The sequence below is a fragment of the Notolepis coatsorum genome, assembly GCF_963971535.1.
Source record: "Notolepis coatsorum genome assembly, chromosome: 15".
Taxonomy (NCBI): domain Eukaryota; kingdom Metazoa; phylum Chordata; class Actinopteri; order Aulopiformes; family Paralepididae; genus Notolepis; species Notolepis coatsorum.
Genome location: NC_140179.1, coordinates 81,664,889 through 81,692,881, shown reverse-complemented (window position 1 = coordinate 81,692,881; position 27,993 = coordinate 81,664,889). Strand labels below are relative to the sequence as shown.

Genomic DNA, 27,993 nt, shown 5'->3' with positions numbered 1-27,993 from the left:
CCGCCCTCGTCGTTCCATCTTCACCACGAAAGGAGCGCTTCTGGCAGTATGGGTCTGTAGGCCTGTACAAATCTGATTGGCCGCGCAAACCGAACGCGGAAGTGAAACTCCGTTGGGGAGAATATACACGTGGTCTGTATCTCTCGCTCTCTCTACCAACCCTGTTAACATAGCAACCAAACAGTGGACTGCAAACAAGAAGCGAGTGATGAACGCTCCTCTCTCTAGCTAGTAGCTAACGTTAACTATTAACTGTGATAAGAAGCTCTGCTTTCTATATCAACGCTCTTACCTTTCGATTTACGTCATTACGTGACTGGTGTTATTAGCAACGAGGTACTGCTAGCCAACGTCACTCAATACACGTTATTAGGCAACTTTAGCTGTGATCTGTGGGGCTCGTCTTTAAAATAGATATATACATATATTAACCCGAGGACATTTTTTTTCTTCCCTACAGAACAAGATACTGGACAAGTGAGCAAGTTGGCTACTTCCTGAAGCACGAGAAATATGGATGGTAAGTGTGTATCCCCAAAATCCAACGCATCTAAAACAAATACAAGATGCATGATGTATTTATAAGATAAATAAACCAAGATAACAGATGTGATATTATCACAACGCATTACACTGAGGCGCGGGTGTTTTTCGATTTGAGAAAAGGCAACAGAGATGTATCATTGATTGATTGAACATTGTATTAACAGATTGCAGAATGGGTACAATACAGTACGGCTCAATACACACAATTGTTAAGGGGATGCAGACCAGAGAAAGACTTTCGTCTTGTTTACATCAGGGTCCCCCATTTTCAATTCATCATGACATGTTATGACATATATACAGTACTGTTTAAGAGACAGAGATCATAAAAGAAAATATATACATTCGAGGGGGAAGAAACTGTACATTGGAGGGGGTTGGGTGGGTGGGGGTGGCAGTTTCGAATTGCAGCCTCCCGTAGCTGCTCTTTGAGAGCTGTTAAAATCACATTAACTGTAAAAAGATGACATGCCACTGTGATTACAACATTGTTGATGTGTGTAAGACTAGGTTAACACCACAGAGACAGAAATCCTACTGTGATCTTGAGCTGTACTGTGTCTGTATTGTACCCATTCTGCAATATGTTAATAAAGTTTCCAATCAATCAATCAATCCGCTATACGCCAAGAGGAAGTTGATGGGTGTGTGTGTGTGTGTGTGTGTGATAGATTCGATTAGATTAAAATGTATTGTCATTATACAGCACAAGTACAGTACAACAAAAATAAGCTTGGCATCCAAATGTAACAGTAAATGCAATAGTAATATACTTGGGTATAAAATATATAAATTAGTACTACCGGCCGGGTGTGGTGCGAATCAGATGTATGTACAGAGTTGTAATAGAGAGAGAGAGTGAGAGACACACTATTAGCTCTCTGCCTGTTAATTGGTACCTGTGCCAGACCTGTGACATCATAGATCATTAGCCCTCTACCTGTGTGTGAGCCCCAGGTGGCCTCTGTCTCCGTAGAGGTGGCAGACCTCATTTGTACACATACCGTAGACACTGAAAAGATCCGTCTAGATTAGGTCCGCACCGTGGAAATGGCAGCGGTGATACACATACGTTGTCTCAAGACTTAGTGTCATCAAATGTGCATGTCTGTGAAATTTACGTGTGCCATTATTACTATACTGTAATAATTGCGGAATATTACTATAATGAGCTGTATGTGTTTGAACCAAGCATCACACTGTATAATGTACCTGTACTTTATTTGTGACAATAAACTACTACTACTACTATAAACTCCCAGCTTGGCTCTCAGGGTAACAAATTGCTGTGGAAATTCGATGTAATAGTCATGGAATTTGATTAGGAAATAATGTATGGGATACCCTGATTTATCGGTCTCCCCTTTTGCCAGTATAGACAGAGGTGGCAAGCTACAGCAGGAGGGGGAGGGGAGGGTACAACACACACAATAACACACACACACACACACACACACACACACACAGATGTAGAGAGGCAGCACTGACGATGTGTGTGAATACATATTGAAAATCAAATTGAATCGTGACCTCCAAATGGACATTCATATACAATCCGAAAACGTGTATGTCATTACACACTTTACTATGTGGCCTACTATATGTGTGTGTCTCTGAGAGATACATGGAAAGACGACGGACAATGTGGGAGAAACGGCTCTTTAAAAAACGGGTCTTGTGAAAGAACATCAAAACTGTCTTCAAAGAGTCGGAACTGAGTTACCACGCCAGGGAAGGTCAGGAGTTTCCCGCTCTCTAACGATTCCGAAGCTCACGTACCGCGTACTGCGTGTTCAAAAGTGATAGCCTTTCTTTTGACAATTTTTCTTTTGACCATATAAGGAGGTTTACCGTATGGAAACCAGTAGGTCCCAACGGACCGCGATACATGTGTTCACGTGCGCGTCGTCTTCATATGCAGTCGCATGTAAGCAGACACCTCTTGTAACAATGTGTGTGTGTGCGTCTGAAGTTCTGTGTGTCAGGATGTCTGTCCCTGAGGAAGGGATGACGTCTATGTGTGTGTGTGTGTGTGCATAAGGTGTGTATGTGAGTGCTAATGTGTGTATGTGTGAAGGGATAAGAGCTATGTGCATATGGCGAAATGAAAGGTCCTGTGTGAATTTGTGATTTTGTGTGTGTGTGATTGAGGAGAAATCTTACAAATGTGTGTGTGTGTGTGTGTGTGAGAGTGAATATGTGTGTATGTTTAAGTCTGGGTATAGTATAGTCTTTTTAAATGTTAGAACGATAAAAAGAAAGATAAGTATTTTTAACCAGAGTATATAACCTTATTAATCGTATAAGTAAAGACTAGGTTGATTAAATAGTTTCATATGCATAAACCAAACAGTACTTTAATGAAACCACATTCAAGTTTTCAAGTTTCAAGTTTGTTTTTATTTGTCACATTATTTGCTTTGTTCTGTATGAGCCCCTGAGAATGTGCTTCATACAGTAAAAAAAAGTAAAGGAGGAATAACAATATACAATACAATATACAAACTAAAGTACAACCTAAGTACCATCTAAGTACAGTGAAAGACAATGAGGTACAAAACTTTTAAGGCAAGGTGCAAATGAGGAATGAATGTAGTGCAAATCTTTTAATAAGATAAATATAATGTAGTGTTAAAGTGTCTAAAGTGAGTGTTAAGGTGAGTCTTTGTTAACGTGAGTGTGTGCATGTGGATGTGTGTGCAATGAGTGTACTGTAGATGGATGGGTTGATGATGTTACATAGAGTCATTGAGCATCCTGATGGCCTGGGGATAGAACTGTACTGGCTATGAGACTCCGGTAGCGCTTGCATGACCACAGCAGTGCAAAGAGGCAGTTGTTTGGGTGACTAGAGTCTTTAGTTATTATCTTAGCCTTGGCCCTGCCACGCTTGGTATAGATGTCCTGGAGATGTCAGGATCCTCTCTATTGTGCATGAGTAGAAGTTCTTAAGGATCTTCTGACTCCCTTTGAACTTCCTTAGGCGCCTAAGGAAGTAGAGGCGTTGCCGTGCCTTCTTCACAACACTGTCAATGTGTGTGGTCCATGTCAAGTCCTCGGATATGTGGACTCCGAGGTACTTAAAACTGTTCACTCTCTCGACCGGTGCCCCGTCGATGCTGAGGGGGCTGTAGTCCCTGACCCCCGACCTCCTAAAATCCACAATCATCTCTTTTGCTGACATTCAGGGAGAGGCTGTTCTTCCGGCACCACAGTGCCAGGTTCTCTACCTCTCCCAGGTAGGCCCTCTCGTTGTTTGCAGGGATCAGGCCCACCACAACTGTGTCGTCAGCAAACTTGATGATTGTGTTGCTGTTGTGCTTTGCCACACAGTCCTGTGTGTAAAGCGAGTAGAGGAGGGGGCTCAGAACACAGCCCTGGGGGGCACCTGTGTTGAGAGTGATGGATGAGGAGGTGCATTTGCCTGCTCTCACCACTTGGGGTCTCCCTGTCAGGAAGTCCAAGACCCACTGGCCGAGGTCGTAGTTCAAGCCCAGGTCTCTGAGCTTGACTACAAGCTTGGAGGGAACTATGGTATTGAATGCTGAGTTGTAGTCAATAAATAGCATTCCAATGACCTTGTGGCTGATGGGTATGTCTATCTCTTCCTTCCTTCCTTCCTTCCTTCCTTCCTTCCTTCCTTCCTTCCTTCCTTCCTTCCTTCCTTCCTTCCTTCCTTCCTTCCTTCCCTCCTTCCTTCAGGTGTGCAGTCAGAGCTGGACTCTGTGGAGACGGAGCTGGAGTCGGTGGAGCTCCAGATGGCGGAGCTGCTGGAGAGGCAGGCTGAGCTGACCTCCAGCAGGAAGAGGCTCTTGCGCAAGCTGGAGGAGGCCTCTGGCTCATCTTCTCCATCCTCGTCTTCATCGTCAAAGGCATCTGGAGCCGGCCCGGCGATGAGCAAGCAGGAGATGCAGCTCTATGACAACTCTGGTATATTATACAGTAGGGATGGGACTTCCTAGCAAAAGTGCTATTCGAAGATCGCTGGTTCTTAAGACCGAATAATATTTTTTTATTATTATATTAAAAACATATAGTTATTTTCTGTTTCAGTGTAAATTCAGTTAAAATGTTCAGTTTCAGTTTAATTCAGTTATTCTTTTTAATAGAATGGATCATTAAAATCAAAGGGTATTGCACATAAATAGGCACTTCAGAATCTGAAGTTCAGATAATCCTTCAGAACGTTGATCGGCTCATAAATAAATCAAAATGACACCATCGTAGCCTATAATAACAGCATTGTATTGGCCTATCAACCAGTTTTAATAAACAAACAGAAACTGTTGCATGTACATCTTTTAGATCAATTAGCCTATGAAAATTAGGCTGCCTCTAAATATAAAAAGATATAATTTTTTAATTATATATATATATATAAAAAGAAAAATTCGACTCTGACATGAAAATCGAATGTGGAGACTGGCATCGACTATTAGAACATTCTAATCTATCCCATCCGCGTCTATATTATAGGCAGCCCAAGAGTGCTTCCGCATTTCTCTGATTGGCCACGACGCCCATGTGACCGCGGCAGAGCTTCAGAGCGGTAGAGCGGAAATAGGCTGCCGGCGAAAGAAAGACAGGCATTCTATTGCCATGCTCTGCGACAAACTCTAACCTTAACCAACTCCGAAAGAATGCCTAAACTTAACCCTAACCTTAACCCACTCCGAAAGAATGCCTAAACTTAACCCTAATCTTAACCAACTTTGAAAGAATGCCTAAACTTAACCGGCGAAAGAATGCACGTTTATATAGAGAGAGATGATAAATTAATTAAACGTAAAAAAAAAAAAAATTGAAGTGATTCGAACTTGTCACCAACTCTGGTGACAAGCTGCGGAACGAGTTGAGCTAACCGTCGATGGCAAAACAGGGGGGATTACGAATACATAATGCCGCGGCGGCAACCTATGCACCGCTGCGCTCTGCCGCTGCTGCGTCGCCGCGGGGCGTGTCACGTGGGCGTCATGGCCAATCAGAGAAACGCGGAAGCACTCTTGGGCTGCCTTTAAAGATATAGCGTCCACAGACGTGCTTTACGGAGCGGTTGGGCTCGGTTCACTTTGAATTCAGTCACTTCTGAAATGTTTTTACCAGCACTTGTCTGGCGGCCGGTGATGAAGGGATACTTCAGCTTAAAGGAATAGAATAGAATAGAAATACTTTATTTATCCTGAAGGAAATTCAGCACTACAGATCGCTCACGGTAAACATTTAGGTAGTCGGAAACAAAAGTCACGAATAAGAATAAATAATACATATTCTTCATAAATTTCATTTTAGTCTGTAATTTCCCTAAGGGGATTAATAAAGGAATATCTTATTTTATCTATTTGACTATTTCGTTCACTATTTGGGCACTTTTACACAATTCCTGTGAGTCTATGGTTTTTTTCAAAAAAATTCATTGTTTTGTATTTCTAATCAAGTCCTCAAAAACAGCATTTTTCTACCTCAAGATCTTAAGCCGTTTTGAGGCTGGGCTCCAACCACTGTGTGGCCTGGTGCCAACTGCCACATCAACTGCCACATTATTATGCAGCTGAGAAATCCCTCACATCACAGATATGCACATTTTCAGATGACTCAGTTCAGTGAGGGTGAATATTGTGAGAGGAGAATTAGAAGAATGCGCCAATATGAGAATTAGAGACATAGATCCTATTAATATAAGTCCACATAGCTAGTAAACAATGCTAAACACTGAAAAAGGCCATTTATAAGATAGTTCCCCTTTAATTTTGCCTCCCCAGGCACATGTCACACTGTGGCGAAAATCTCTTTGCATCAATGCTTCAGTTACAGTAACTGACGATAAGTAGCACACTGTAGCTCGCACATCCTTATTGAATCCCACGGGCACCATTAACCCTTTCACTACCACACTACAGAGGGTTAACACTTTCACTACCACACTACAGAGGGTTAACCCTTTCACTACCACACTACAGAGGGTTAACCCTTTCACTACCACGCTACAGAGGGTTAACACTTTCACTACCACACTACAGAGGGTTAACACTTTCACTACCACACTACAGAGGGTTAACACTTTCACTACCACACTACAGAAGGTTAACATTTTCACTACCACACTACAGACTGTTAACCGTCTATATACTGTATAGTGTGGTAGTGAAAGGGTTAAGCAATATTCAGTGTAGGTATTCTCAACAATTTTTTTTGTTTTTTTTTTTATTTAAACTTTGCACGTGAGATCGCGTCGTTTAGGATGATGCCCATAACACAGTATTTTCCCGTGTCTCTTGCTTGACTTGCCTTCGTGGCGTTTTTTCTACCGTAGATTTCCCATGGTCGCAGGATATGGCGCGTCATCTGAAGGAGTCCTTCCGGCTGTCCACGTTCCGCCCGCTCCAGCTGAGAGCCATCAACCTGAGCATGGGAGGCAAGGACCTGTTCCTGGTGATGCCTACTGGCCGAGGGAAGAGCCTCTGCTACCAGCTGCCTGCCCTCTGCTCCCCGGGTACCCTGAGAGACACACACACGCACGCACGCTATAACACTGACGAAGGAATATGTAATTCCGAAACATGTTTGTTTCAGGCTGCCATTCAATTCTTGAACCTGAGAGTGCTGGTCTAGCTTCACTGCTTCTTTTTTATACCATTTAGGACAATTGAAATAGGTCAAACCTATTTAATAAACGGAGGACTTTGAAACTGAACTCATGAATAAACGGTAGACTCCTGGGAAGTAAGAGATAAGGTCATTGCCGATGTGGGTTCTACACACGCACGCACACACAAATTATATAGTATACGTGCACCCACAGATGCACATTCGTCTCCTAATGACATTAGCATTTGTTCTTAGTTTATGGCTGGACATGACATCATTCACTGGCTAAATTAAAGTTTTTCAGAATTCTAAATAGTATCCCACTTCCTGGATGGATTGATTTGACCCCAATCCACATGCACTCTCACATTACCACGTTCACAGTTCATCAACTCATTGTGTGTGTGTGTGTGTGTGTGTGTGTGTGTGTGTGCGTGCGCGTGTGTGTGTCAGGTTTCACCCTAGTGGTCACTCCCCTGGTGTCGCTAATGGAGGACCAGCACATGTACTTAAAATCCATCGATGTGCCAGCTGTCACGCTCAACGCGTCCAGTACCAAGGTAAAACCATGAACAACACAAGTCTTCACCGAATGACGATGGTTCCGTGTAGCTCAGTGGGTAGAGCGCTCGGAACTGCCAGGGTTAGGGGTTTGATTCCCACTGGGGGGCCACCCGTACTGACAAAATGTACGCAGTCGATCCATGTTGTTACATTGTAGCAACGTTTTTATGTTTGCCATGTTTGTTTCACTAAGCTCACACATTTCAAGGATCAGTGATGTAACGTTCAGAATGAATGCTTTTGTTCCTGGGAAAACAACGCTCGCCTGGTCCGCTGGCGTTAGCTGTTAGCAGTGACAGCAGCCAGCTAGCTTGCTTGTTGGATTATCGATTAGTATTCCGATAGTTCCCGCGGTGACTATCGAATAGTATTTTTGTGAGTTTTACCCATCCCTACTAATGAGCCCTATAAACCTCTCTAACAATCTGTGTCCACATGCAGAAAATACACAATGAGTGTGGAATATTAGCTCCACACAGAACAAAGCTTTTCCATTCACAAAAACCGCTAGACGAAGCCGCTATCACGTTCGAAGGGTCAAAGTGGGTATCAAACAGGAGGGCAGACTGTCAAGTTTTTAACTGTGGATACCAAACAGAGAAGGTAAAGACGACTTTGAACTGTTGAACAGTAATCCAGAACTATTTTATTGCACTGTAAAACCTTTTTTTTTAATCTATTCTATTCTACTATTTTATTGCACTGCACTATTTTACTCTGTCTATTTTTATCTTACTCTTTATTATTGTCTTTATAAAACTGAATCAAACCATAAACAATGTGTCCTGTTGGGATGTTAGATCCTAATGTGAAAAACTGTGATTTTATATGTCTGCACTTTTATGTGCTCATTTTATGCCTTTTATGTCTTTTCTCTGTTGTGAAGCACTTTGAGCTGCAGTTTCTGTATGAAAGGTGCTCTACAAATAAAGTTTATTATTATTATTATTATTATTATCGCGAAACACATTTTTGGCGCGTCTTCCCCCAGGAACACGCCAAGATGGTGATGGCCGGGATGACGGACGACAAGGCTCCCTTCAAGTTGCTGTACGTGACTCCGGAGAAGATCGCCAAGAGCAAGCTGCTGATGTCCCGCCTGGAGAAGGCCTACAACGCAGACCGGCTGAGTCGCATCGCCGTGGACGAGGTGCACTGCTGCAGCCAGTGGGGCCACGACTTCAGGCCCGGTGAGAGAGAGAGAGAGACGGGCAACACCTTCCACCCCCGCCCTGTCCCGCCAGAAGTTGAATGAATGAATGATGAATGAATGAAAGCTTTATTTAACAGATTGCAGAATGGGTACAATACAGTACGGCTCAATACACACAATTGTTAAGGGGATGCAGACCAGAGAAAGACTTTCGTCTTGTTTACATCAGGGTCCCCCATTTTCAATTCATAGTGTTAATTGTTAATAAAATGGGGTGAGCTCTTACACCCAAATGAGGCTTTGAATTCCGGTTCAGTCCTCCTGGTGAGAATATAAACCTCACTTGGGTGCAAGAGTTTACACAATCCATTTCATGGCCTCATTCAGTCAGGATACACCCCAGTGACATCACTGATTGGAGGCTTCCTTCTCTTGATTTCCTGGGGTACTGGAAGAACTTATGTAAATATTTTAAATGGGTGACATTCCCTTGTAAACCTAAGGCTGTTTTATATACAGAGAGCAGAAAGTGAAGTCATCACTTTGTCTGTCATCAGTCAATTTGTTTAACACTGCAAAGGAGAGATCCAAAGACAAGCCCCCAGCTCTCTCTCTCTCTCTCCATTCCTCTCTATTTCCATTTATGTCTCTCTCTCTCTCGCTCTCTCGCTCTCTCTCTCTCTCTCTCTCTCTCTCTCTCTCTCTCTCTCTCTCTCTCTCTCTCTCTCTCTAGATTACAAACTGCTGGGTATTCTGAAGAGGCAGTTCCCCAAAGTGCCGTTGCTGGGGCTGACGGCCACGGCGACCAGCAGTGTTCTGCAGGACTGTCAGAAGATCCTCTGTGTGCCTCAGCCAATCACGCTCACCGCCTCTTTCAACAGGACCAACCTCTACTACGAGGTGGTTGCCACGGCGACTGCAAACGCACACAAACATTGTTTTTCTGCTGCACACGTTGCTACCACCTGCTTTATATTCATGTGGACACGCGCTCACACGCGCTCACACACACACACACACGCACACACACACATACACCTACACACCTACACACCTACACACCTACACCTACACACACACACACACACACACACACACACACACAGAGAGGCACACACCTACTCAGCATACACCTGCCAAAGCTCTGACCTTTTAAAAAATCTGCTGAACTGTTTGCATTTTATGCTGAATTTATTTATAAATGTTTCTCCTTCTGTGTTATCTGCTGTTTTGTGGAGCGTCTGTCATTTTGGAAATGACCCCTTTGTTGTGTTTTCCCCTCAGGTCCGTATGAAAGATGCCAATAATGACGTATCGATGAGCGACATCTCATCACTGATCAAGGACCGATACAAGGACCAGTCAGGTACTAAGGCCAACAGTGTCCACTTATTAAAAGACACGTTTCAGCTTAGTTTATAATCAGCACAGATATATTTCACATTATCCTCACATTATTGCTTTGTTCACCTTTAAAAAAAAAAAAGTAGAACGTTATGGTGATAAATCCTAGAATTATATAGAAGTACCCAAAAATGTCCTTGCCGTGCTAACAAAGCCGTAGCTACTTAGAAAACATGTTTCTCTTCTCTCCGTGCGTGTGAATCTTCTTGTCTATGTTCAGAAACTCACTGCTTTCCGTAGGTCCGTACTGGTCCACTGTGCACTGTGATTTCTTTGAGAAGAGGCTATGTCTTTTGTTAGCGCGACCAGGAGACAGATTTAAGCTAGGTTTATCGCCTAGTGAATGAATGAATGATTTTATTTCAGTCTTCTTTTACAAATAGTAGTAAAAGTAGTAGTAATAGTTGCATAGTAGTAGAACATTAAAAAAAAAATACCGAAAAGGTGTAGACTGAAGCTTATAATTGCCTACCCTTTTTACATTACATTATTTACACACAAAAAAGAAACATAATTCAGTACATCATTTAGCAAAGGTTACAAAAGTTTCATAGTTTTATGTACAAAACGTATACACATTTTTTTTTTTATGTTATTTTTTCTTTTTCTTTCCCCCCCCTCCTTTGTCACTATTTGAATACAGTTATGTTATAGATCAAATATAATTAGGATAATAATAAGGTTTTATATTTTATGTATCACCTTATATTTGAGTAATTAGCGAACTACACATTTTTACTTCTTTGTCAAAGTTATTCCATAGTTTGGCCCCTTTAACAGATATACATCGACTTTTTACATTTGTCCTTGCCTTTGCGATATTGAATACACAAGTTCCCCTAAATCTATACCGGCTCTCTCTAGTTTGGAACTAATGTGATGCGGTCCTCTGAACCCAAACGACATACCTGCTCTCAGTCCCTGAACACGACCCATGTTGTGGTGCGCCGCCCGGCAGGGATCGTGTACGTGTTCTCCCAGAAGGACGCTGAGGCGGTAGCGGCAGACCTCCAGGATAAAGGCGTCCTGGCTTATCCCTACCACGGTAACATGGACCCCAACGACAAGTCCCGGATTCACCGCAAGTGGACCAACAACAAGATCCAGGTACATAAACACTAGGGGTTCGGTACGTACCTCGGTTCTGAAGTCACGGTTCGGTACAGGTTTTCAGTACAGTGGGGGAAAGTTTGGCTTTCCATGTTCCACTCAGGGGTGATGTAGTGTGCAGTAACTAATCTTAATTGTAGGCCTGTCAATGAATATTATATATTGAAATTAATAATCGACTTGTAAAGAAAAAGAAAATTATAATAATTATATTAGATTGTGAAAAAAACAGCCCCCGGTGGGCGGGCGTTAGTGGTTAAGATACCGTTGTATTAGTTCGGTACACAGCCGTTCGGTACGGTACGGTACACACTGAAATGGTTCGGTACGGATACGTGTACCTTTACACCCCTAATAAACACCCACAATCCCCCCCCCAATCCCACCACTGGTATTAAAAATGTCTGACCAGTAGATGGTGAGAGCTGGACAGGACGAGTATCCATCGAGTCTTATCAAGTCTGCATGGGTCTGCTCAAATCTGTTCTTCTTGACTGTTTGACGGCTGTGGGAGGGAATTTCTGGAACCTAGTTTGTCTTCCAGAACGTGTCGCACTGACTAAAGCTATTGGGTGAAATGTCTTATGACCGGAAATGTCACTTAACTCATTCATTCACTCACTCACTCACTCATTCATTCATTCATTCATTCAATCATTCATTCAGTCGCTGATTCAGTCATTCACTCACACTTAGCTACTCTGCCCCCTAGTGGCGTCCCACAAGCATTAGGTTCACCTCAACACCAATCACACTTCCACACAACTTCGACAGTCCCCCATGTAGGATCCAATCCATTACATTTTGATGACATTCTGGTGTTTATGGGGTGGCAGGTTTTTCCATTTGTCCACGACCGGGGTAAAAAGTGGTAAAAACCGGATTTGGCTATGTGGTGACTTGCTCGTCCCCAGGGCAGTATGACATCTATGACACTGTGTTTAAAGACGAATGTCACCCATTTTTAAGAATTGACATTATGTTCTTTCTGTCCCCCGGGACAGTTCAGTTTGTGTTTGTGAAAATGCAGCACTCTCTAGAAACTAGAAATCAGAGAGAGAACCCTTCAATCGGTGATCCAATGCAATTGGGATTTAATTCTATTTCAGACCTTCTTGCTAGAATGGGAACTTAATTTGGGTCACAGAAACATTTAAAGGCCTCACAAAGTCAGAGCCTCATTCATTGTCTATGGAGCAGCCTCAGATTTTACATCAGCGACTGTAGGGTTCTCTCTCTGATTTCTATCTTTAGGAGAAAGTGGTATGTGTTCACAAATACTGACTGGGTAGAGGAAGAACATGTGAATTCTTAAAATGGGTGGCATTCCTGTTTAAATTCTCCCCGCAAATAAAACATTTAAAATGTAAAATTAAAAGAAAAATAATTGTCAATGTTTTATTGTAATAACTTAACACTTTGATTGCCTAAGGTTAAATTCATGATATACCATCCGTTGCCAGCTCTATTTGTCTATGGATAAGTTCCCCTTCTTTGCAGGGCTATAACTTTTTAAATTCTATTGCTAGATTGCCATTATTAGGGCCCATTCAATGTCCTATATGTATTGTTCAGGGTGTATGAACGTTAAACTTTTTCATTCACATATTCATACTAAAATATGATCTAAAGTATAAGTATGTTTTCATCTCTTTCTGCAGCTTTCTCCAGAACGTGATTTATAGCCCCAAATGCATTATATTGATGATCAAATACAGTTTGGTAGCGATCGGTGCCAGATGAAAAATTTCAAATGGACGTGCTTCTAGAAGTTTCTACGTATCATCTGATGATGACCGGATGGGCGGGGGATCGTTTATAATTCCGTGGGCAACGTTATACCATTCATCTAATGTGGGTCAAATGTTCATCATAGCAGTTAGTGTCGAACACGGTAATACTACACGCTAAAACTCACACCAGTCTCCGCGGGCCGTTGGGCGATCAGCGTGGGGTAGACAGTTTTCCATTATGGGATGTCGAAATACCCGGTTCATTTCCAGGTTGTATAATAGTATATACGTCCAAATCATGTTGTTTATCGAGTTATTGGCAATGGATCGCTATGTATTGTGTTGAGCTCGATTCCCGGGAACTATAGCGAGTGCCCGGAAGTAATATGGGTGATCACCACTTCATCCACATGACTTCCTGTTTGGCGCTTCTGCCGATCGGCCACCAGATGGCGCTCTTGAACCGCTAGAGGATTGAGAGGAGCTCAGAACTGTGTGTGAAGGCTGCAGAGGGGAAATATGATTCCGATCACAGATTTTTGAAATATTGATATTAAAGACGAGTTAGGGCGTCCTCTGCAACTTTAGCATGGCTAAGAAAGACGCCTGAACACGTTTTCGGCACTTAAAGTGTTAAGAGGTGGGACTGTTTTGTTTATTATTTTATCTTACATTATATTTTTTTTTTTATCACAGCAAATTATATTTGTGTATATATATATATATACATCTTTTTACATTGTTATTTCTTGATTAGTTTATATTCATTCATTTAGTCATTCGAAGTATTTAAAATTAATCAGCAATGTGTTTTCCCCCCCTGATTGTTGTTCCTAAAGGCCCTCCCATAGTCGAGCAGACTGTACACAGAGCAGACTCCGCGGAGGTCCGCGCGGACTCTTTGAGCTTTGATCTCAGCGGACAGCAGACCCACAGCAGAGTCCAAGTGCGAAGCTCCTATTTTCTGACGCGCGGACGTCCGCGCCGCTGACTTGGTGTCACACAAAACGCTGCTCGGCGTTTTGGTTGACATCGAACTGCATTTAATGTGACGCCGATCTGCATTTTACTCTGACCACTCGCTCCGTGCCTAGAGAGATGTTTGAATGGCTTTTCTAAATGAAGTGTGTAAAATTGCCAGTTTTATTTTGAAATATTGGAAACGGAGATAACATAGAATGTTATCTCCGTTTCCAATATTTTGAAATAAAACTGGTGCTTTTTATTTCATGCAATGCGTGTTTGTCATTTCAGCACCACGCGCTGTCCACCTCAAGCCTATACGGTACATTGCATCTCGCTGCCTATATACCTGTTATTCAATTGCGTAAAACTGCCCGTTTTATTATCGAAATATTGGAAACGGAGATAACATACTCTTTATTTTGACATCGGATGACGACGACATGACAGAAGTTGAACAGCGTGGGGACAATTGTGTAAACTGGCGCGTGACATGTAGGAAATTGGTCCGTGGAGGTCCGCTCGACTATGAAAGCTCAAAGAGTCCAGTGGACCTCCGCTGAGTCCAGTCCGCTCAACTATGGGAGGGCCTTAACCAAGCTGCTCTGGTTCAGTACTGCAGCTGTGTCTGTTGTCTCTGTGCCTCCAGGTGGTGGTGGGTCAGTACTGCAGCTGTGTCTGTTGTCTCTGTGCCTCCAGGTGGTGGTGGGTCAGTACTGCAGCTGTGTCTGTTGTCTCTGTGCCTCCAGGTGGTGGTGGGTCAGTACTGCAGCTGTGTCTGTTGTCTCTGTGCCTCCAGGTGGTGGTGGGTCAGTACTGCAGCTGTGTCTGTTGTCTCTGTGCCTCCAGGTGGTGGTGGGTCAGTACTGCAGCTGTGTCTGCCGCGTCTGAGAGCGTCTGTTGTCTCTGTGCCTCCAGGTGGTGGTGGCTACGGTGGCATTCGGAATGGGCATCGACAAGCCGGACGTCAAGTTCGTCATCCATCACACCATCAGCAAGTCCATAGAGAACTATTACCAGGAGAGCGGGCGAGCAGGTAGACACTCATTTCTACTATGAAACTCAACATTCATAGCGATATCATTGAACCCATGCACTGAAGAACCATATACGGCAACTCGTATTTTAGATTAGATTAGATTAGATTCAAATTAGGGATGCTCGATATTGGCTTTTTTACCTATACCGATATTGTCCAACTCTTAATTTCCGATACCAATATCAACCGATATCAACCGATACCGATATATGCAGGGTTTCCCCCCCCCAAAAAATGGAATAATTTCAGGTAATTAACATTACATATCTCATTGTGGAATTAACACATTATGTATACTTTTGACAATAAATAAAATCTGAATTTGTTCTTACTTGCGGTAGCACTTTATAATAACACCCTGTTATAATACATTTATAAGGTATTTGATAATGAACTAATCATGAACAAACCATTTATATACATTCATAAATCATTATTAAATCATTTATAACTATTTGTATACCATTTACAAAGTATTTATAACGCATTAGTGGATAATGAACTAATCATGAACAAACCATTTATATACATTCATAAATGATTATTAAATCATTTATAACTATATTTGTATAACATTTACAGATTAGTTCTACATTATTTATAACTCATTATCAACATTGTTTGTAATTTATTTGTTCATCATTAAATAATGTTGTTTAATGTGTAGTAACACATTTGTAGATGCTTTGAAAAATGGATATGAAAAAACGACTATACAGTATCTCCATTTATTTTTCATGTTCAACAAATGATTTGTTAAGACATTCATAAAACATCTATAAATCATTTGCAGATGCTATTGTGGGGGCCAATCTAAAGTGAAGCCTATTCATCATTAACACTTTGGTCGCCAGGCTTATATTCATAATAAACCATCCCACGCCAGCTCTATTTGTCTATGGAGAAGTTCCCCTTCTTTGCAGGGCTATAACTTTTTAAATTGTATTGCTAAATTGACATTACTATGGCCCATTCAACGTCAATTATCTATTGTTCAGGGTGTAGCAACGTTATACTTTTTCATTCACATATTCATACTAAAATACGGTCTAAAGTATAAGTATGTTTTTATCGTTTTCTGCAGCATTCTCCAGAACGTGATTTATAGCCCTAAATGCATTATATTGATGATCAAATACAGTTTGATAGCGATCTGCGTGAGATAAAAAATGTCAAATGGTCGTGCTTCTAGAAGTTACTACTCATCATCTGATGTTGACCGGATGGGGGGGGGGGGGGGGGTCGTTTATAATTCCGTGGCCAACGTTAGATGATTCATCTAGTGTGGGTGATATGATCATCAGAGCAGTTTATATCGAACACGTTAATATCGAACTCGTAGCGTTGGGCGATGAGCGTGGAGCAGAAATATTCCTATTATGGGATGTAGAAATATGCGATCCATCTCCAGGTTGTATAATAGTATATACGTCCAAATCATGTTGTTTATCGAGTTATTGGTAACGGATTGCTATCCATTGTGTCTAGCTCGAGTCCTGGGACTATTAGCGAGTGATCGGACCGAATTGGAATGAGCACCAGCTTCCGTTTCCTGTTTCCGGTTTGGGCGATCCGCCGATCGGCCACCAGATGGCGCTCTTGAACCGTTGGAGAGTTGAGAGGGGATCAACAGTAGATCTCAAGTCTCCGGGGGAGAAATATGATTGCGATCACAGATTTTTGAAATATTGAGACATGGTACGGCGTCTTTGGCAGAATGAGCATGGCGGGGAATGACGTGGTAAGGCATTTTTGGCGACCAAAGTGTTAACAAGTGTCTAATACAGTTAATTATTTGTTTACTTTTTCATCACATGTTACAAATGTTGTAGGCAGCTTTCGGATACACCCTTCTTTGTGACATCAAACAGTGACAGAATTAGGACTAAAGATAAATGCAATTTTATTAACATATAAAATACATGTGCATGACATATAGTGTAACATGGGGGCGCTAGGACCCAGGAGTACCATGGCCAGGTATTGAAGAGTATCTAGAGAGGAAGTCTCACGCGAGCGAGACTTGACGTCACGTGTGTTGCCGTCTGTTTGAATGGAAGCACAAGTTATCCGTGCTGCTCCTGCCCCACGCTTATATGTTGTGTAGACGTTCGTGTAGATGTGGTGGCCGCTAACGTTACATTTGTTCCTAATGTGTGCTCAGTGATGATGACACGACACAAATAATTATTACTCTTGTGTGTCGTGTCGTCATCACATACATACTGAGCACTGAGCACACACTAGGAACAAATGTAACGTTACACGAACATCTACACGAACGTCTACACAACATATAAGAGTTGTTTGTAGGTCGGAAATGATGGAATATGAACAAATTAAACAAAGTACAAACAATGTTGATAGAGTTATAAATGATTTAATAATCATTTATGAATGTATATAAATGGTTTGTTCATGATTAGTTCATTATCTACAAATACCTTATAAATGTATTATAACAGGGTGTTATTATAAAGTGCTACTTTCTTGCTTGCCTGGGTAAATAAAGGTTATAGAAATGTAAAAAAAATAAAAAAAAAAATTTTGAAAACCGATACCGATATTTTTCGATATCACATTTTAATGCCGATATCGGCCGATAATATCGGTAGGCCGATAATATCGGACATCCCTAATTCAAATGTATTGTCATTATACAGCACAAGTACAGTACAACAGAAATAGGGTTGGCATCCAACCAGAGTACAAATGTAGCAGTAAAGTGCGACAGGCCATGGTATATGGTTATTATATCAAGTAAACAAACAAAGTAAAGGGCGGGGGTACCAAGTTTAATCACCTGTACATTGTATATTGATACAATGTACAGGTGATTAAATTTGGTACCTCCGCTTCACGTCTGACCGAACTACGCCCCTTACCTGTGAGATTAAAAACCATATACCATGGCATGTCATGAGCCATTGCTTAAGTGTATCTTACTGCCACCACACATAACCTGTTTTATTGATAATTGAACCTTGTGGCCTCCTTTTAGTTATTGATAGAAATTCCGATTGGGCTGAACCCGACTTCACACACTGTCACCTATCAGACAAATAATCCTGAAATCAGACAAATAATCCTGAAACAAATCACATGCACCTCTATCCAAACCAATGTTAGAGGATATCTTTAAGAGGACGTGGTGATCGACTGTATCAAAAGCTTTGGATAGCATCAGCATCAATATCAACTGGGATAAGCCTAGAATATTCTTTATCAAATAAGTGCCTGTTGAAGGCCAGGCAAATTAAATTCTCACAATCATCAAATTTAATATGGATAGGTAGCAAATTAGAGGTCTTGTTTTTATTTCAATTAACTGCTTTCCAGAACTTAGTCGGGTTTGAGGAGGAGCTAGAGAGATATTAGATCTCTAGATAATAATCAGACTTGACTTTCCTCACAGCTGTGGTACATTTATTTCTAAGCTGTTTGAGCCACTGTTGAGAGTTCCCAGATCATTCAGCACGAGACCAGGCCTTATTCCTGTCAATGAATAACGTTGATAGCTCATGCGAGAATCAAGGTGCAATTCTATCTATTCTAAGCCTCTTAAAAGGAGCATGTTTATCAACTAGAGAAATGAAAGTATCTGTAAGGAAGAGGTCCACACACACACGCACATTCTGAGAAGGTCTAACCACTCCTTCCGTCTGTCTCCAGGCAGAGATGAGGTCCACACACGCACATTATGAGAAGGTCTAACCACTCCTTCCGTCTGTCTCCAGGCAGAGATGAGGTCCACACACGCACATTATGAGAAGGTCTAACCACTCCTTCCGTCTGTCTCCACTCTCCAGGCAGAGATGACAAACCAGCAGACTGCATTGTCTACTTTGGTTTTGCCGATATCTTCAGGATCAGCACCATGGTAGTGATGGAGAATGTAGGCCAGAAGAAGCTGCAGCAAATGGTTGACTACTGCCAAAACGTCGACAGGTTAAGACACACACACACACACACACACACACACACACACACACACACACACACACACACACACATGCATGCACGCACAGACGAACACCAGACATGGGGTTGATTTAAAGGAACACTTCCATCGTTTTGTGAAATTCACTTATTTGCTATCTTCCTCAGATCTCTGTGCAACCACCACAGAGCGAGATCAGGTTGCATGCTAGCCTAGCTTAGGAAGACGAGAACCGGGAAGCTGGTGGTTGTGCTGTGGCCGTTGATAAATAACATGTCGTGTCTCGTCTGGTTGTGTGAAGGTGTCGGAGGTCTCTCATGGCCGTTCACTTTGATGAGGTCTGGGATGACGAGGGATGCAACCAGATGTGTGACACCTGCCGCCACGGAAAAGGTACGTGTGAGCAACGTTGTTTGTGTTGGTTAAAAATGACTTTGTAAAAGCTGTGCTAAGTCATGCAATATGCAGGGAAGTCATGCAATATGCAGGGAAGTTGGCAATGTGCAGGGAAGTCAGCAATATGCAGGGAAGTTGGCAATATGCAGGGAAGTTGGCAATATGCGGGGAAGTCGGCAATATGCGGGGAAGTTGGCAATATGCAGGGCAGTTGGCAATATGCAGGGCAGTTGGCAATATGCAGGGAAGTCAGCAATATGCAGGGAAGTTGGCAATATGCGGGGAAGTCAGCAATATGCAGGGAAGTTGGCAATATGCAGGGCAGTTGGCAATATGCGGGGAAGTCAGCAATATGCAGGTAAGTTGGCAATATGCAGGGATAGGATTTGTCTTTGTTTTGTTTTTCTGAATTCCTTTAACTCATTCAGAGCCACGCCCATATGACCAAATTAGGCCGTTCCGTGCTAGCGCTTTAGTCAATGGGAGGATGGGGAAATTTGCGAACGCTTAAACTATATCTTAAATTATGGCTATGGGTCTAATACACCCGTCGCTTATCAATGACTTGCTTGCAGTCAACATGTACAAAACGGATTGTTTTTTCATTGGTACATTTCCGTTTTATACGTGTATAGTTGTCATTTTTCGGCTGATTTATGAATCGTTTTCAAATAAACGCTAGATTATCGATAGTATATGTGTCCTTATGCACGCTAGAGAAGCGGGCTGAAAATCGATTATCCATGACTTGGTCAGCGCTAACGTCACGCACACACATGAGAAAAAAAACATCTGATTAACCCAATACTGGTAAAATAGAGTCCTTACCTCACATCAGATGTTCTGCAAAAAGATTAATCCAATTCCTGATCGCCATTCCAAATATTGATCGCGTTTATTGATCCAACGTTATAGTCCAAAACACATAATCGACCCTGCTCCCAGCCTCGCCAGTGAATGTGGTAACACGATACTGCTTGCCCGAGAAGGGAAACCCCAGACCGGAGTTTTTTTTCTGATGCACAGTCCCATCCAATCCAATCCTATGATGTGCAATACCATCCGTGAGACGATAGGCAGTGGTATTTGCCCTTTGCGAGCTCAGACCCATTCCCAATGATAACGTCAGGCTGGATGGATGAAAAATGAATGGATATCGCTAATAAAAGAAATAACGATTAAAACCCGAGTATACTCGTGATTGGCATGGAATGCATGGCGAGTTAACCCGACTAATCTCGTGGTTGGCCCGGAATTAGTTAAAAGAAAAAAAAACGAGGCGGCTGGGTGGCGCAGCGGTCTAAGCGCTCTTCACCAACGCAACACACACCGGTATCGAATCCGGCTGTCAGCGTTGCCTCCGGCTTGGCCGGCCGTCATACTGGCTCAATTGGCAGAGTCAGCGGGAGGGAAGCCGGTGGGGTGGTATTCTGGTCGTTGTAAACAGCGACTCCTACAGGTCGGTCAGGGCACCTGCACAGCAAAGAAGGGATATGTTGAAGGTAGTGTGACCTCCCACGCGTTACACACCAATGAGAGTCCGCGCTGGCAGGTGAAAAGAGGTTGCTGGCTGTCTCCTATGTGACGGAGGAAGCATCTGTTAGACTTCAGGACTCCCTACACCGACCAGTAGGGGGCACATGTGAGCAACGACCAGGAAGGGGAGGGGGGAATTGGCATAACGACGAAATTGGGATGGGAGAAAATCAGAGAAAAAGTGGATCAAAAAGAAAAAACGTAGCTTTTCAAGGGATTTCGAAGATTCGACTGCAACACATGACAACTACTGTACCAGTGGTGGTGTAACTATTAACACTGTCGATAAAATCAATGGAATCAGAAGTCGGAATTAGCTTCGTGTGTCCGTTCACCAGGATATCTTTGTTCTAGATAGAGGCATGACAGAAAAAACTGAATGTTCAGTGGGGCCAGGAAACCAAAACGAATCCACAAATTTGATCTAAAAAAGAGAGAAAAGTAGGCAACGGCCGATTGAGGCCATTATGACTAACGAGGGGCTTAAGTGTTGGTGATGTGTTGCAGTCATCTGATTGCTGTGTTATGCTGATGACGACACCTTCTCCTCCCCTTCAAGACAACGTCCCCGTGGACATCAGCCAGCACGCGCGGGAGGTGGTGCAGATCCTGGAGCTGGCGGCCTCCATGGATGAGAGGATGACTCCCCTGAAGGTGGTGGAGGCCTGGCTGGGGAAAGGGCCCGCGAAGCGCCGGAAGATGATCCAGACCACCTTGCTGTCCAAGCTGGAGGCCGAGGCTGTCGTCGTCAAACTGCTGCTGCTAGGATACCTCAGGTACTGAGTAGGGGTGGGACAATACATCGATCCAGATCGATATATCGATCTATTATCAATAATCATCGATGCAACATAAAAAGATCGATTCATATTGCGACACTCTTATTTTGAAAATCCGGCGAGTCGTATCCGCCCAGTAGTTGAAACGCTGTGTAGCTCTGTACAGCAGAACAGGGCTACAGAGCGCCTATTTTGCGACCCGATATAAGTCTGTGCAGATTTTTCCCCGCAACGGGTCAAATGCATCTAACATGCTTTGCATCGTCGCCATTCCTTTATGCCCACGTCGCGTGGGCAGACCTAAATTAACGTTCCGTTAGCTGCTTACGCTAACTAAGCTAAGCAGCTAACCGTGAGAGAACAGGAGAGAGGAGAGGGGCCTGGGGAAGGAGGAGGGCGGGGGCATTCTACCTTTTTGTGTGGGGACTGGGGGAGGGGCATTCTGTGTGTGTGTGTGTGCGTTTGAAAAGACCAGATGAAGTCAGGAGTATTATTATATTGATATTATTTACTGAGGATGGACAGATAATGTTGATATTTATGCAACATAAAACAATTGTAGGAACAGTTTGGGAGAGGGAGGGGTTTTAGGTTGCAGGCATTAAAGCGTTCCGTCTCCAGATGGATTTCCGTCAATTTGATTGGGAGTTCCATCAATTTGATTCGGAGTCTGACGGAATTGGCTATCAGGTATAATATGATTTGTAGATGCATACAGATTGAAACTAAATTGAGCCAATCAGAGGCGTCAAATATCATGAAAAAGGGCTTTTTTTCTATCGCGGCGTGGCAGTCATTGGCGAGCTGCGGAGCAATAATGGCAGGACTCGGCGACTCGAGAGACAGGATTACGCTGCTCGCTCCGCGGTTGCAGCTGGAGGCTATTGGGCGAGTGACATCTGAGAGGTCTGTCAGCCACATGGCGGGTAACAAAATAGTCATGTAAAATAATTAAAACTGCTGTGTGTTTTGGTCGCCTTTTTTGCAGCCTCGCGCGTCAACTCTCCTTGTTTACCGACGTCACATCCACCACCTGCTTGCACTGTAACGCTGCTATACCGATTAGCTAACGTTAGCTTAATATCGTCGGTTAAATGGAAGGAGTAAGCCGGCCACTAAAAAGAAAAACCACCGCGGTTTTCTCAGACGAAAAGGATGAGCGGCACCACCCAACAAAATAAAGTTTCGAGAGGAATGGAAGTTTGAAGATAGCGGTGTTTCAAGAGACTGGCTAGGCTACTGGGGGCTGTAGTGGTGAGTTAACTTGTTCCGTACCTATGTCAAAAAGAAAAACAGAAACAACACATTTGTCATTGTCGTGTTACGTCACAGTACAAATACGTGAGTCCCCTGTTCATTGTGGTTGTGACGAGTATCCTTTATTAGCTTAACTCCGTAGCATAAGAATCGATATCGTATCGTGATGAAACTGGTGATTCCCACCCCTAGTACTGAGCGGGCTAGATGGGGTCCAAAGTTCCAATCTAGAATCATTGCAATTAGGGATGTCCGATATTATCGGTCGATATTGGCATTAAAATGTAATATCGGAAATGATCGGTATCTGTTTTAAAAAAAATTTTAACCTTTATTTACCCAGGCAAGCAAGTAAGAACAAATTCTTATTTTATTTATTGTTAATTCCATGACAAGAGATATAGCTAGCCATTAACACTGAAGAAGGAACACCTGTTCCGAAACATGTCTGTTGTATTCGGCTGCGATTAAAAATTGTCGAAACCTGAGAGTGCTGGTCCGGCTTCCTGCTTTTTTCTACTATGACAAGAGATATGTAATGTTAATTACCTGAAATTATTCCGTTTTTTGGGGGGGGAAACCCCGCATATATCGTTATCGGTTGATATCGGTATCGGAAATTTAGAGTTGGACAATATCGGTATATCGGATATCGGTAAAAAAGCCAATATCGAACATCCCTAATTGCAATACAAGGTGGTAGCTTTTTTTATTTTTATTTTATTTACATAACCTACTTACAATCTGTGGGCTTGATATTCCTCTCTTGAGACACATTTCAAACATGTTCAAAAATAAGTAAAACATATGACTCCTTTCAACAGGCTATTGCACACATGGCTGAATTGGCCACGACAGATCAAACTCTACAAGAACATGTGATTATTGGTGTTTGATGGGGGCTTTAATGTTGGCTTGTCGTGTTCTACTGTGCCCCTTGCCCTCAGTGAGGATTTCAGTTTCACTCCGTACACCACCTACTTCTATCTGAAGCTGGGCCGCAAGGCTCCTCTGCTGAAGAAAGAGGCTCATGTGGTCACCATGACGATGAGGAAGCCAGGCTCCGATTCCAAGACGGTCAGTAACGCACGCACACACGCACACACACACACACACGCACACACACACACACGCACACACACAGCACAGGAGCTGTATCATGGTTGATAACAGACAACAGAATGGTTAGGGGAATACACATACCTGCATCGATGAGGGGAAATATTCATCTCAAATGAAATAAAAAAAGATAATGTATATCAAGTGCTTTTGATTTTGATGTCAGGAACGAGGTGTTCGGCCAGGCTTGATGGCACTACATTAATCGAAACTAGCTTATCCAAAAACACACGCCTTGCAAAACCGATCCGATTTCCATTTGAATAACTTTAAAGGATTCGCATCGGAAACTTAAATCTTAATGGGGCAGGGTGGTTGACTTTGCGGAATTATACTCTCTGCGTGAAAAGTTCACGGCTGCTGCATTTGACGTGAATTCTGTACTACGGCGTGTCCTGCTGAGTTCCGCAGTTTGTGTTCGAGAGAGGAGGGAAGGAGACGAGATGTTCGCTTAATATGAGATTGAAGAGTTTCTACATTTCTACTTTTAATATAATATTCATTGGACCTTGTTGTGCATTGCATTGTTTTTGCGTAATAGGAAAGAAGGTTCTGCTCTTGGGTCCATGCAAGTTTCTATTTAATTCTACAAAAGCCTAACTTTCGGCCATAAGACCTTCATCAGGGAAAATCTGACTTTATACTTTCTTCATATTATCTTAGCTCATATCATGGTCTGGGTGAATACCCTTTTCGGATTGGCCGGCGTTAAAACTTTTTAATGCACACGTAGTTCGGCTCAAGTTCAATCACCGTTCTGAATTCATCCGCTACCCAACCTGTAACCATAGCAACGCTCCGATAGCACAGCTGTCGAAGCTTAGTCGTTGTTGTTTGCCCCTTTCAGGTCTGTGATGCACGCCAACAGGGTTGGACGAGTGAATACACAGTCCCTTATACCTTCATAGATAAATCCCACAATTAACTCTGTCTCGCTTTTCTCTATCAAAACGCTCGTTGTACAAGTATCGCAGAGAAATTTCAAAGGTACTCACAGTTGCACGAGGGTTTCGGACAGACAAACGCTAGGGTTTGAATTGAAAGCTCGGCGTTGCTCGTGCAACTGTGAGTACCTTTGACATTTCTCTGCGATACTTGTACAACGAGCGAGACAGAATTAATTGTGGGATTTCTCTATGAAGGATATAAGGGACTGTGTATTCACTAAACTACAGACCGGGAAGGAAAACACACCAATGGCAGGTGCAAAATGTTCAAGTAGTCAGAGTATTCCACACGCACATCTCTTTTCCAGGTGCTGGGTAGAAAAAGTGAATCTGTGTCATTCTAAAAGATTCGCAACACTGTATCATCTCCCAATATTTGCCTCCATGTCGTGCCTTAAAACAGTTTATAACGCACATCTACTTGCTGTCGAGTATCCCTTGCTTACAGGTCTGTTCATTCAATGCAGGCAATAGATTTAGGCCTCTTTACCTCTTCCAGTAACTCCATTGACGAGCTTTGTGTGCATTTCATATATACAAAGCTCTACAACGAGCGGATTCTGAGGGTGTAGTCATAACTCGTCCTAACTACTTATTGCAAGTTTGCATTGTGTTTTCGAAGGGATCAACAGAAAGCTATTGTAGGGCATGGAAGGACGTTGGAGAGAAAAGGGTCATTTTATACCTTTTGTTGAGACTCTTTGAGCTTTCTATTGATCCCTTTGAAAACACAATGCAAACTTGCTTTAATTAGTTAGGATCAGGTTTGACTTAACCCTCAGAACCCGCACGGTTCATTATAGAGCTTTGTGTAAAGCATATAAAGCTCATCAATAGAGCTACTCTTCCAGGTACTCGAGCCATGAAATTATTGAAAAAGGCCCATCTTTTGTACTGACATTTCTCTCTGTATCTCCTGTATCTCTCTGCTGTGAAGTAGTTAAATGTGCGTGAAGTGATTTCTTCCCGTCTGTGTCTTTGTGAACCGTTTCTCTAAACTCTCTCTTCTCTTCCAACCTGTCACTTCCGGGTCTTTAGTTTCCCTCTGTGTAACTTTCAAAATGTCTTCTTCAAATATTTTCTAAAATGATCACCTCGAAAGAAAAAGTAAATCAAGTTCACGAGGTAAGTCGAAACCGATTTTTACTGTAACATTCTCGAGGTGAAGTTTGAAGACATTAACTTGTGATTTCTAATGGTTTCCAGTACGATTCGTGATCATTCTTTCCCCCCCCTGCAAACCATTACACTGAATTGTGTGTGTATTTCGTTTTTTTGCATTTTGTAATTGTTTCTCTAATAATAATCCTTGCTACCACCACCACCACCGCTAACGATGGTCATTAGTATGCTAACAAAACATAAAGTAGATTGTAGATCTAATGTTACCGAGTGGCCAACTGCTGTGCACCAGTAGACCCTCCCAGGTAAACAAGACTGTTGTTAATGACCTACAGGTGAGTGTGTCCGGTTCGAGTGGCCAGGGAAAGACCAAAGGGCGAAAGAAGGCAGTCGGGAATGCTGGGGACTCCCCTGTCGCCAAGAAAGCCAAGACAGACATTTCCTAGTCCCCCCCCCCCCTTCCCACCCCAAGAACACTGACAAAGTACAGTCCCCTTATGTCTTCTGTTCACTACTGCTTCCGTCGGCATGGCGATGTCTGGGCACACACTGAAAGAGATACCTTGGTATATATTGGTCTGTTGCTTTTCTTTCCCAGACACTTGTGACGTTAAAAGTGGGGGGAAAAAAGCTTTTGCTTTATCTGTCCCAGTCAGTTACCCTACTACTCATGGCTTCCATTATTCATGTTCCTCATAGGAACCACTGGATATTACAAGATGCAAATGCCTGGTGTAGGTGTGCCTGGGTGGAGAAAAACAACTAAACCAAATGAATTCTAAATGTCAAGATGTTCCTTTTTAATGATTTCAGTCTTAGGTTGGGCCACTAACGGAATGTTGGGTCTGAGATAAAAAAAAAAATTAAAAACATGAATAAATAATTAAATGCATTCATTATTTGTAAAAAGAAAGATTTTCTTTATGAAACTGCATGATTTCATGTAATAATCATCCATAGCTATTTCAGGGCATGAAACTTACCATTTATGTCAACCAGCCAACCGTGGATTTTGAATGTTACCAGACCATCTTCAATTCCTAGCAGCCAAATGTTTTTTTAACAATAGAAAATACTGAGTACCCATTGGTTACCTGCCAACGTGGTTAGTAGGATCAACTAATGTACCATATTCCATACACTACCACATTTTACCAGCGTCTGGCTGGTGGCTGGTGGTCATTTCAAGCCCTGCCGTTGCCATTGTATTAACATCGCTCATGGTCTCTGATCTCGTTCTAACACCGTTATGTGTGTGGCTCCTGTCTCTGCACACATGTTCATTTCTCATTAAGGAGCATGCTTCCACTAATACTGCACTGCACTTACCAGTCTGCGCTAAAAAGTGTCCGTCTACGCGCACGTAGAGAGAAGTCGACCAAATTCCCTTTTTTTATTACAATTGACCATTTCTGACTGCTTGATGAATATTGTTCGACGTGATGTCATCATGCCCCTTTGCAAATCAGTGGCATTTTGTGTCTTATCGTTCAGTTTGGGACACAGAATGGCGCATCAATCCATTAAACTGTTGTCAATACATTTGAATAATTTGTAGCGGTTGATTTCTCTTTACCTGCACGTGGCTTTGGGTTGTCTGATGCCACATTTTATGAATGTACTAGTCGCCATCAATGAGATTCAAGTACTGATGGCCACTAACGCTAGTTTTGGTGGTTATAGGAGGGAAGGTCAGCCGCTGGAGCCATTGAGAAAGAGGTCAGCTGCGTGACCCTCGACCCCGTTGTCATTAGCAACGGTGGTCCTCTTCCACCACCTAAACAAACGCAGATCAAAGAA

At 42.6% G+C, this 27,993-nt stretch overlaps 1 protein-coding gene across 2 annotated transcripts; it reads left to right on the top strand.

The window, feature by feature from the left end:
• The first annotated feature begins 204 nt into the window (after window positions 1-204).
• recql (RecQ helicase-like) lies at window positions 205-27,993 on the top strand. Of its 2 annotated transcripts, XM_084330204.1 has the most exons (16): window positions 205-336; window positions 461-520; window positions 4,249-4,476; window positions 6,857-7,036; window positions 7,585-7,691; window positions 8,687-8,885; window positions 9,582-9,748; window positions 10,133-10,214; window positions 11,211-11,359; window positions 14,977-15,094; window positions 18,907-19,045; window positions 19,339-19,430; window positions 21,529-21,745; window positions 23,953-24,082; window positions 26,529-26,677; window positions 27,877-27,993. In XM_084330204.1, the coding sequence occupies exons 2-15, from the start codon at window positions 514-516 to the stop codon at window positions 26,637-26,639; spliced, it is 1,926 nt and encodes a 641-aa protein (XP_084186330.1). In that variant the 5' UTR covers window positions 205-336; window positions 461-513; the 3' UTR covers window positions 26,640-26,677; window positions 27,877-27,993. The 2 variants fall into 2 exon arrangements, with proteins under 2 accessions (XP_084186330.1, XP_084186329.1); XM_084330203.1 differs by lacking the exon at window positions 27,877-27,993 and having other exon boundaries at window positions 26,529-27,077.

Coding starts and splice junctions, on each gene's coding strand:
- recql (XM_084330204.1), top strand. Junction 4,477..6,856: donor GCAGCTCTATGACAACTCTG/GTATATTATACA, acceptor TTTCTACCGTAG/ATTTCCCATGGTCGCAGGAT. Junction 15,095..18,906: donor CCAGGAGAGCGGGCGAGCAG/GTAGACACTCAT, acceptor TCCACTCTCCAG/GCAGAGATGACAAACCAGCA.